This window comes from Canis aureus, chromosome 28, assembly GCF_053574225.1.
Source record: "Canis aureus isolate CA01 chromosome 28, VMU_Caureus_v.1.0, whole genome shotgun sequence".
NCBI classification, from domain to species: Eukaryota; Metazoa; Chordata; class Mammalia; order Carnivora; family Canidae; genus Canis; species Canis aureus.
The window spans coordinates 35,618,421-35,630,919 of NC_135638.1; the positions used below are offsets into that span (position 1 = coordinate 35,618,421).

A 12,499-nucleotide genomic window follows, 5' to 3' on the forward strand; every position below is an offset into this window, starting at 1 on the left:
AGCCTCTCTGTATATTCTTCAAATCTCTTTCATAAAGACCAAAACTAATGCACAGATTGTGGTTTACAATAAACAGCACACTGTGAGATCATTTTCTAGAAAACTCAAACAAAATAATTTATCTTACAACTTTATTAAAAGTCTCTTCAAAAAATTTTGATTAAGTAAAACAAGATTTCTACCCCCAATTTCCGGTTCTACATGTAAGAAGCTTAGAAGTCACTATAACATCTTAATAAATAAAAAGCTAAACAGATAGAAAAATCAACAGCTCCTTTTAGAATTGTAAGAGAAGTGAGGATACAGGTAAACTGTCTTCCCCCAAGAATGGAAAGACAGGCAAATACAGGACATCACAGCTTACCGGAGCAAAGACCCACAAACAGAAACTAATGCGAGAACAATGCCTTCATATGAAAACTTGAACTATAATTAATGAATTGTTTAACTGAGCCTCAGTGAGGACAAGTTTGAGAGTTAATACTCAAGGGGGTTTCAGGCATAGACAGGTGCCTATACTTTGATGACTGTATCTCCAAGAGCTCAACGAGGGTCCCACAGTGAATATCAGAGAAGAATTTCCTTGTGCTTCTGGCAGGAGGAGGGGAAATGAACCATTTTGAAATATACCATAGCACTTTGTTCTTCTTAACAAGAATTGCCCACAGGAAAAACTAGTTAATTATATATAAAACTTTGGGGTTTATCTGAGCCTAAATGACATGGGGGAAGGGAAATATCCAATTCTAGCCCATTCTACCCATCCCAGAACTGAGAAGCACTGGTGAAGTTCACAGACCAGAGATCATAGGCTCACTAAAAACATGATTTATCATTATTTACATACAACTAAGTTTTTACTGAATTTTATACTTTTCAGTCCACTTATCTAGCTTAGTGTACATAGTCCATCTTATAACTTCCTAAAAATATGAATTATCTTGAACTTTTTAGTTATGTATACGTGTAGACAAGAGGAAAAATTAAATAAATTTGTAATGAGAGAATCTTTCCTAGTTTCTGCAAACTAAACTCTTGCTGATGAATAAGGATCCTGCTAATGTGGGGTATGTCAATGTGTGTATATCTTTCTTTCATACTCTCATCACTTTTTAGCTTGTTTTTCCTACAATTCTTACATTTCGTTTTCCTTCACATTGATTCTTAGTGATGAGTTCCACCCAAGTTTTTCTTCTTTAAATTAACAACTTTTCAACTGTCCCTAGTGAACTGCAATAATGTCTGTTGCAACTTGAATCTTAACTACATCAAAATCTATTAAAGTGATTTCTCCTACAGCATAACAATTTCATAGTAACAGAAACATTTGTTGTTACAGGATGAGCATCACTTGATTTAAAGATGTCTGCCTAGAAATATTTTCAAATATACAATACATTGGAAACATTAATGCTTTTAATCAATTCAATCTTTATCATGAACATTTGTGGAGTAGCTACATGGACTGAGGCACTGTTAGGTTTTTAAGGTATAATCATATTGTCTGACTTACCTTTGAATGCACCTTTATTCTCTTTGGAAATTATAAACATGTCTTACCATACCCTCTAAATATATGCAAAGGTGGGCAGCCCGGGTGGCTTAGCGATTTAGCACCACCTTCAGCCCAGGGCGTGATCCTGGAGTCTGTGGATCGAGTCCCACATCAGGCTCCCTGCATGGAGCCTGCTTCTCCCTCTGCCTGTGTCTCTGCCCCTCTCTCTCTCTCTCTCTCTCTCTCTCTCTCTCTGTCTCTCATGAATAAATAAATATTTTTAAAAATAAAAATAAAATAAATATATGCAAAGGAGAATAACTAAGACCAATATTACCATTCTGTTTTCAAGAGTAATGTAATTCCAGCCTAATGATTTCTGGTCAGATGCAGGGAAAATGAAAAAAATATATGCCTGATTTTTATGTTTTAACACAGTATATTTAGAGCAAAAAATCTAAGTCAGACAATCATGTCAATGATTCACTAAACAAATTATAAAGAAAACACTACAATAAATATCGAGGTAAAGTACAAATAATCAAAGTTCTGTTGGAGGCTCTTCTCTGCAAAAGTACCAAAGTAAAGGCTAAACATCAATGCTGTTTAAATGGTAAATATCATTTAGTGGTAGCCTCAGAGTCCTCCAATCCTCAGTTAATTACATGGGTCTGGTATACACAAAACACAGGAGGAGCCCTATCTGACTTCAGTGTCCTCTGACAGTGTGTGGGGGAGACCACAGCCAAGGGGCCAATCCCAATGAAAAGCTAGAATAGAAACTTTTCAACCCTGGCCAACCTTTTATTAACTACATAAAAGGAGTGACTGATTAGTTCATTTACATGGATCATTTTGGGGTAAGACATGCTATTGTTGTTTTCTTAGCTTATTATTTGTTTTGCTGTATGAGCTTAGGGGTTAAAGGATGTCACTACAAATATAAGAGGGCTAGTCCAGCCTTTGCTACACAATAGATAGTCAAAAATAATAGTTTTTCTCCTGTTTTCTTTGCTGATCTTATTAAAATTATCAGAAAACTCACCTTTGGCAAGAATAGTCGCACATTTTTATAGGCTTTAGCAGTATTTAGGAGTACCTGGCTTTGTGGAAAGACTCTTCAAACTTTCAAATCTTTTAACAATAATTTTCCAAGGCAACAGTTTTTCTAAGAACAAGCTTGGAATTTCTAATAGAAACACCAGAAAGCTGAAGATCTCTACAGAATGTGCAAGCTTTGATTTTAGGAGGCAAGTTAACAAACATAACAGATATGTAAATATGTCATAGGCTAGGAAGACCTCCAAAATCCTACCTTAATTGGAAATTTTTACCAATATTTGGGGGGAGGGTACAGAGGGAGAAGGAGAGAGAATCTTTAGGAGGCCCCATGGCCAGTGCAGAGCTTGATGTGAGGCTCGATCTCAAACCCTGAATCATGACCTGAGCCAAAATCAACACAAACAGGATATTAACTGACTGAGCCACTCAGGTGCGCCAATTTTTACCAATGTTTAAAAAAAAAAAAAAAAACAGGAACAAGATTTCTTCTGCAGCGTTCACGGATTACACACACCTCACCCTTTGTATGTTGGTGGCAGGGGGAGAGGGAGGTGTCTGATGTTAAACACATTGTTAGATCCATGCCCATTTTTTTAAGCACTGAAATATTTCTATTTAAGATGGTAAATAGCTTTGGTCTGAGCTCCTAGTTTCCCCTGGTTCTCTGGCTATTCTAGCATGAGAGACCCTCTAGAAGTCATGGCCCACTACTGGGGTGGGAGGACAGGGACTGAATCGCCACAGAAGAAATGGCACCCTGATAACATGGCCAGCAATGCCTCATCTCCATCACAGATTCCCAAGGATCCTTTACTCTTTTTTCTTCCTCCTCTCCCTTACTAGTCTCTTTTCCATTCACCTCCTGCCTCATACACATGTGTTGTTCTACAGGGGATGACCTAAAAGGAATGTCCTTAACCCTCTGGTCAGTGACATGCAATCAAGATATGGCATGCCAAAAGGCCTACAGAAACTCTGTGTTATGTTATACTCTGAAATGACCTGAATTTCTTCTTTTAATGTTCTAAATATCAAATCCCAAGTAATTATACCTTTATGTTCCTTGACCATTGTCAATCTCAATTAGTTCTACATTTTGGCTATCTCCATCCTCAAACAAACCAAATAATGCCTCTGGGTTTTTTTTTTTTTTCAAATTATCAAATATCTTTAAGAAGTGATACTTGGGTTTGAAACTCAAATACATGATTGACTGCCTCAGGTACAAAGTGCACAGGAAATTCTGAACTAAGTTTTTCATCCCAAGAAGACCATCCTGGAGGGAAAAGAAAGGAGGTTCCTACTGTTGATGCACAATACAGTCTGAGAGGACACAATTTCAGACCCAGTCACTCATCTAACGAGCTGTCAACAAGATGGGTTCTAGGAAAACTGCTGAAGAAAAAAAGTTTGGTTTTGGTTGGGAATGACCTCCCTACTGTGTATATGGACCCTGGTTCCCTCATGGAAGTCAACCAAGCTTTTTGATCTTGGTATCATGAATCCTCCAAAACAGGGGCTTAGAAGGTATACTGATTTAGACTGACTCATTGCTCTGATACTGGCTGGTAGGCTCTGAGACATCCTGCAGCCAGACTCACATTTAGCTGCTTCATCTGAAGAACGAGCGTGTCAGTAGTTTCTCTGGCAGAATACTACTTCTACATATTAATCTATAAGTTTCCTCCCATCTTCCTGTGCTCACCAAATTCTTTCAATTGAATACCAAGAACTTCTTCTATTCCCTTAGCCTAATCATACAGAGATGAGTTACTCATACTACAAACAAGAAGAAAAAATGAAGAAGAAAAGCATGAGTACTTACTGTAGGGCAGAAAGATTCAAGATCCCACTATATACTTGAAGAGAAAATGTGCTCACTTGGAGGAACACGATAAACAGCCCACTGGGAAAGAGATAGAAGATAAAGGGCTCACACAGACTGGAAAAAGAAGATAGAAAGGCCATGAAAATCACCATCCAATTTGAGTATAAGGCAGCATAAAAGAAGATGATTGAGCATTGAGCTTGGCTGATATCTAGAGAAGATACAAATTTCCAACGCTGGCTCATCTTCTCCTTCGAAGTGGCATTTATCTTCACTGCCAAAAACTCTCCCTAGCAACTTCGAGACACACATACCCCAAACATGTGTCATGCAGTGATATACTATTACTCTCAGGAGTTCCAGAAGAGAAAGGCATGTTTACTTTGTGGATGCTGGTGATATGAAGGGAAAGCTACTTCCTGTGACACTCCTCCTATAGGTTGACAAAGCATTAGATGAAACTCTACTCTCAGTTAATCTGGACATAGTAGGGATGTTACCTGTTTCTTATCTTAGTTCACTTACCAGTTTAAAGACCATAAGGATGACACTCTGTTAAGGATGGACTTCTGTGAAATGAGATATAACCCATTTCACAATGCTCTTGTGAGTCAATCAAGAATGCTAATTAAATTTGTGTGTGTGCATGTGCTTTTTACTTTTGAACTCTGAACATCAGTACAGCTCACCAGACACAGAGTTGCCAGTCTGTAGAAAAGACAGGGGCCCAAAGAATGATGAATGGTCTAAGCCTTCCCTCTGCTCACCCCCAGAAGTTCAGGTAAACTTTCCCATATAACCAGATGTCATCCTGGTAAGGAAAAATGGGAGAGGAAGCAGCCCCGAGTTTATCTAAAAGATACAGTCTGAAAAAAAAATAAATAAATAAAATAAATAAAAGATACAGTTTGAAACATTGTTTCAAACAAGAATCGAAGAATAGAGCATTAACAATCTAGTTAAATATGTAATCTTATATGCTCCTCAATCCATAGAAGAATTATGATATTTAAAAGGTGCTATGTTAGTTGCTTTTCATGTCCCATCTTAAGTCAAGATGTTGAAGAAGAAGCCCTAATATTTAGAAACTAAAATTACTTCCTTACTCAAAATATAGGGTTTCCACTGGTAGAAATTCAGGCACCAAAAGCAGCAGTAAGGAAATATTGTTGAGTGGGGTCTTTCTAGTGCCTTGGGTCTCAAAGTGTGGTTTGCAGACCAACATCATCAACAGCTGAAAGCTTATTAGAAGCATATACACAGGTCCCACCATAGTCTATCTGAATTAGAAATCTATGTTATAAGACAATTCCCAGGTGATTTGTGTGTACGTAACATTCCAGAAGTAATGTCTAAAGGGTCAGAATTCCTCTCTAATCGTACCAAGCATAGGGCTGCCCTCCCCACTCTTTAGTAAGTGAAAGGGGACCACCATATATAACATCCAATTTCCAAAATGTTTATAAGTTAAAACTAAAAAACAAAACACTCAGAAAGTGCCATTCTCATATCTATCATTGGCAAATGTCTTAAAACATTTGCTGAGAAAAATACAAGCAGATGCTTACTGTTCCATCACACTGGCCATCCTTAATCCTCAGATACATTCCTGCGTTTTTCACACTTTCGAACATGCAAATACCAGAGCTGATTTTATGCACTTTCCAGTAGGATTTTTCAGACTGGCTTCCCACTCCAGTGCAGCTCCCATCAGGCTGGAGACACAGAGCTTGGCACAGGCTCGTAGCAAGTAGAATCTCGGCACTGTTGAGGAACACACCCTTCAGAACAACCAACAGAACAGAAGGCAGTAAGTAACAAGCTTATGTTTTGCTAAAAGAAGATGGCAGTAGGGTTCATTCTCTTATGGAAGTTGTAGTCATCAGATTCTTATCAGAAACTTGTTGGCTAAAAGTAAGCAAAATAAGGAAGTAATTAATTTAACTGCTGTGCAAAACTAAACAATTAAAGGAGGTTTTCTGGCTGACTCATTATAATTTACATCAATTATTATTTATTGAGAGTGTAAGAGTCACCATCAGATGCTACAGAGATTTTAAAAAGATACAGGGATTCCTGGGTGGCTCAATGGTTGAGCTTCTGCCTTTGGCTCAGGCCATGATCCCAGGGTCCTGGGACTGAGTCCCACATCAGGCTCCCCAGAGGGAGGCTGCTTCTACCTCTGCCTATGTCTCCGCCTCTCTCTGTGTGTCTCTCATGAATAAACAAACAAAATCTTTAAATAAGATAAATAAGATACAAAACACAAATACTTCTTACAAATTTTATAATCAATATAAACAAATAATTAAAATATTAATACAAAGCAGAATAAAAACAGTGTACTACAAGTGTACCTGAATTATGAGATGAACCATATGGATATTAGTTCAATGTATATATGTTGGAATGAATGAATGAGCAGAGTTGTCAAATATAATTAAGGTATATTTAAGTAAAACCCAAGCAATCAATAACTTAAGAAGATGTAAAAAATTCTTGAAAGTTTATTAGAATACACTAACACTGTAGAGAAAAAGATAAAAGGCATAAATATACAAGTTGCAGAAGACAAACACATGGCAAATAAACACTTAAAAAGGTAATTCACATTAGTTTATTACTCTAAAAATTGTCATATGTTTTTAAAGACTGTGCTCGACACTAAGGTTAACAAGGTGGATAATCTCCTAAAGGAATTGGGCAGTAAAAAAATTAAGGAAAAAAAGAGACAAACAAAAAAACAGATGCTTAAATCAGAGAACAAACTTGTACTTGCCAGAGGAGAGGTGGGTAGGAAGATGGGTGAAATAAAGAGAATTAATAGCATACTTATTTTGATGAGCACAAAGCAATGTATAGAATTGTTGAACCATATTGCATACCTGAAACTAATGTAACACTGTATGTCCATTAAACTTCATATTAAAAAAAGAAATGAACTTTACCCACAGAGGTCTGGCTTTTGTCTTCAGCTATTCAAAGGTAATTTCTAAATCTTTAGACTGTCAGGTTTGATAATTTTTTGTTTACTTGATGGCCTTGAGCCAGCCAAAGAGTAAAAATGTGATATAGGGTGGCACCTTTGAGTCACATGGTGTCAGCTGACCCCCTAAGAGGCTGGATACTGAGATCAGCCAAATGGACTCTTTGTACGATTGTATCCCAATAAAGACTGGGCACCAAGGCTCAGGTGAGCTTCCTGGTTGACAATGCTCCATGCATACTGTCACATATCAATGCTGAGAAACTAATGCTGTCCTGACTCTATGGGGAGAAGACAACTAGAATTTGCACCATCTGGTATTTTTTTGGAGTCTGTCCTATGCGTCTCCTCCCTTAGCTGATTTTAACCTGTATCCTTTCTCTGTAATAAACCATAACCATGAGTATGACAACTTTCAGTGAATTCTGTGTTGTTCTACTAAATTATCAAAACATAACAGTGGTCTCAAAGACCCTGGAACTCGGAAGTTTGTGTCAGAAGTGAGGATAACCATGTAAACTGTCCCCTCTAACTTCACAGTTGGTTTAACTTTCACAGGATTAAAATTGGTACATTCTGGAAAGAAAGTTGGCAGTATGTTCCCATAGTCTTAAAGGCTTCATATTCTGACCTTTAGATTCAATTTCAAATCATCTAGCCAAGAAAATGATAAAATATTGGCCAAAGACCTATGTCAAAGCATATTTTACAGTAACATCTATAGAGGTGGACAACCGAAGAGATTAATAATCCAGTGACTGGCTAAATAAATAAAACTATATACATAATCAAATACCTTATGTTTCAATATTATACAACTATTAAAAATTATGTTGTTTTGGGAAAAATAATAATGTAATGAAGTGCTTATTATATAGTGAATATAAAAGTTCTGAAAACAAACTGACTTTGATTTGAATCATGATCCACCATTTACTAGTTAGGCTATACTAGTCAGATTTTTAACTCCTCTGAAAATCTTTCTTCAATGTTTAAAATAAAGATAATATCTGTTAGTATTTTTAGGATGATTAAATACGGTTTGTTTGTTTTTTATTTTTTTGTTTGTTTGTTTTTTAAATATGATTTTGCATGTGATAAAGCTCTCAATAAAGCGCTTGGCACAAAACAGGCAATCTTTTAAATTATGTTATATTATGATTACAATAATACTTTTAAGGTAAATTCAGAAACACTATAAAGAAAGAAACAAAATGATAACACATAGACAACACTCAAATAGTGTAAAAATTCTACTTGTTAGAAAAGTTAAATATATACATAAATATATACATCCCAAATTTAAGAGTCTCTAAATTTTTATTAAGAATTCCCACATTTAGAGTTTTAACTTCCAAATGCAATTGAATATAAGATGTTACTCCCATCAGTTTCAGTGCTGCAAAAGCTAAAACCCTATTGCTTTCCAAAGTTCGGGTAAATAGAATGGCAATAGGCATCAATGCCACCTAGTGGGAAGAGATCTGATTACTCCTAATGACTCAAGAGTCCCTCAATAGAACAAAAGAAAGTAGATATTTAGCAATATACACTTTAATGATTTTCTATCATTTTACCTTGACAAAAACCACAAATTCTTTTGAAAGGTCTGCATAGCCTGCTGATGATTCATCAGCTACTTTGCCATGACGATCAAAAGTAACTATGTGACCAGGAACCAGTGCGGACTCAAGAAGTGCACAGCGGTTAGGCTGATAAAGCACCCGCAGTTCAGTGCAGTCTCCACCACTAGCCTGTCAAGAAAAATAAAAACAAAACAGCTCTGAATTAGCAATAGAAAATAATTAAATTTAGAATGTTTGGGCATTATATGTATGTACAGGTCTACTTCCCTCTATAGAAGCCTTGTATTATCTATCCTATGCTTTTGTAATTTAATTGTTTTGATTCTTCAGCCTGATTTCCAGTGTCTTATTTCAAGAACTCTCTTCTCTTGATTTCTCAGAACCCATGCTAGAGCACTGGGTAACACTAAAAACTTTAGTGGCAGGATAATTTAATAAGTTATTAATATGTATTTTATTCTTGTTTATTTTTCATTTCATTTATATATCCTAACCCACAACTACTTTGTTTTTTTTGTTTTCTTTCTATAAATTTATTTTTTATTAGTGTTCAATTTGCCAACATATAGAATAACACCCAGTGCTCATCCCTTCAAGTGCCCACCTCAGTGCACCACCCCCTGCCCACCTCCCCTTCTACCACCTCTAGTTCGTTTCCCAGAGCTAGGAGTCTTTCATGTTCTGTCTCCCTTTCTGATATTTCCCATTCATTTTTTCTCCTTTCCCCTTTATTCCCTTTCACTATTTTTTATATTCCCCAAATGAATGAGACCATACAATGTTTGTCCTTCTCCGATTGACTTACTTCACTCAGCATAATACCCTCCAGTTCCATCCACGTTGAAGCAAATGGTGGGTATTTGTCATTTCTAATGGCTGAGTAATATTCCATTGTATACACAAACCACATCTTCTTTATCCATTCATCTTTCGATGGACACCGAGGCTCCTTCCACAGTTTGGCTATTGTGGACATTGCTGCTAGAAACATCGGGGTGCAGGTGTCCCGGCATTTCATTGCATCTGTATCTTTGGGGTAAATCCCCAACAGTGCAATTGCTGGGTCGTAGAGCAGGTCTATTTTTAACTCTTTGAGGAACCTCCACACAGTTTTCCAGAGTGGCTGCACCAGTTCACATTCCCACCAACAGTGCAGGAGGGTTCCCTTTTCTCCGCATCCTCTCCAACATTTGTGGTTTCCTGCCTTGTTAATGTTCCCCATTCTCACTGGTGTGAGGTGGTATCTCATTGTGGTTTTGATTTGTATTTCCCTGATGGCAAGTGATGCAGAGCATTTTCTCATGTGCATGTTGGCCATGTCTATGTCTTCCTCTGTGAGATTTCTGTTCATGTCTTTTGCCCATTTCACGATTGGATTGTTTGTTTCTTTGGTGTTGAGTTTAATAAATTCTTTACAGATCTTGGAAACTAGCCCTTTATCTGATATTTCATTTGCAAATATCTTCTCCCATTCTGTAGGTTGTCTTTGAGTTTTGTTGACGGTATCTTTTGCTTTGCAAAAGCTTCTTATCTTGTTGAAGTCCCAATAGTTCATTTTTGCTTTTGTTTCTCTTGCCTTCATGGATGAATCTTGCAAGAAGTTACCTCACAACTACTTTGGACTAAAAGCTGAAATTGACATGCACTACTAGGCTTTACCTCCAAAAAACTAAACAAATCAAGGAGGTTATGCTACAAGGAAACATTCCAGGTTCAAGGTACTATTTGAAATTTTACTCCAATTTCCCCTCATTACCTCGGTATTGTATTTGAGTATTTGTATTTGAGTCTGAAAAGGAAGGACTCATTAATAGCCTTGAATAGCTTGACCCATGATACTAAGGCCACCAAACTCAGCAAAATGCTCTTTTATAAGTATGGCAGGTAAGCAACAGGGCCATTCATCTTCAAGAAGCTATCTGATATTTGATGAGTACATTAGCAGTGACTGGTGTGAACTGAAGCTGAAGCTAAGAGGACTGTTACCAGATATGCTGATACCCCTATACCAGGAGAAATCTTCTGTGTTAACAAGATGAGTCTCATTCTAACATGGAAACTCTCACCAAACCGATAGGCTTGGAAGTAGATTTAATTTTATTTTAGAAAATAAAATAGTGGGACATTTCTCAAGCCCTTGACTTAATTGAATAGATTCCATATCTACTACATTCATATTTATAAGCACTTACTATGACTAGGACCTATAATAACTAAGCAGAATATGCTACAAAGTACAGCACAGGACAACTTGCTAATAAATCCAGAGCAGAGGAGAAAAGACTATGAAGAAAATGTGACTATCAATTACTTAGCCTGTATTTCAGGTCTACAAATTACATAAGGTTTTTTTTCAGTAATTATTATTTTCTTTTAAGTTAAATAACATGCTGAGTCAAATTCACGTAATACTGGGGTGCCTGGGTGACTCAGCTGGTTGAGTGGGCAACTTTTGGGTTGGTTCAAGCCACAATCTCAGGGTCAGGGGATAGTGTGCTTATCCTTACCCCTCTGCTCCCCACTCAGGCTTTCTCTCTCTCTTTCTCTCTCTCTCAAATAAATAAATAAATAAATAAATAAATAAATATATTTTTAAATCATGTAATATTATATAATATTACATGAGGAAGCTGTAGCATGAATGCTAGAATTAGAATGCTTGTATTCAATTCCTGCTTTCAGATTTACTACCTTTGTGACCTTGGGGAACTCAATCTATCTACATGTCAGGTTCTTCTGTTAAATAGGTATAATAGGACTAAATGTTATTAACACATATTAGGCATTTACAACAGTGCATGCAGTCTCATTTTGCAAAATAAAGAGCTGGAATATATATATTTTAAAACAGCTTTATATTTTAAATGCTACTTTTCAAACCTAAACTAAGCAATACAAAGTGTACTCAAGTGAAATTATTATTATTTTTCCCTAATAATATGCTCCCTGAAAGGGCCTTTGAGAAATCAGATCAACTCCTTTTAGATGCTTATGTAATATTTTGAATGATATCAGAAAAGTGGTTTACTTTGTCTTGTCTACATTTCAGTTGCTGAAATTTAGGACCATTTATGCATCAGAATCTCAAATTTAGTGAGACAAAACAGAATAATGAAAATGGTGAAAGTAAAAGCCAAAAGAAATACAATTTGATCTTATAAAAATATATTATATATGGATATAATACTATTAATATATGACAAAAAGGAAAATTACTACATACCATTCCACTGACAGTGCTATTGTCAACAGCAAGAGAAAGATGTCTCATTTCACGACTTTGGAAAATGCATATATTTCCTTTGTTGAAAATAACATCAAAGAGCCCTGGAAAATTAGCAAATAATTCATGCTTTTAAAGTATTTTTTCTTATTCAACTATACATTGAAATCTCTTAATAATACATGTTATAATACAGCTCAGTTAAATGTTTTGAATTAGTCAAAAGGTAGATGCCAATAACCTTTGATTATCTACAAGTTGCTCTGCAATTTGTTGGAATTTCCATGGAAAATCCCTCATGCCTTTCCAAGCTAATCAG

At 36.3% G+C, this 12,499-nt stretch overlaps 1 protein-coding gene across 1 annotated transcript in view; it reads right to left on the bottom strand.

The window, feature by feature from the left end:
• LOC144300640 (uncharacterized) overlaps window positions 1–12,499 on the bottom strand; it is a 114,427-nt gene that overhangs the window by 23,851 nt on the left and 78,077 nt on the right. Inside the window, exons 10-12 of the mRNA XM_077876927.1 lie at window positions 12,181–12,284; window positions 8,949–9,125; window positions 5,954–6,166 (exon numbers count right to left, since the gene is read on the bottom strand). Coding sequence (XP_077733053.1) covers window positions 5,954–6,166; window positions 8,949–9,125; window positions 12,181–12,284 — 494 coding nt within the window. The remainder of the gene's footprint in view (window positions 1–5,953; window positions 6,167–8,948; window positions 9,126–12,180; window positions 12,285–12,499) is intronic.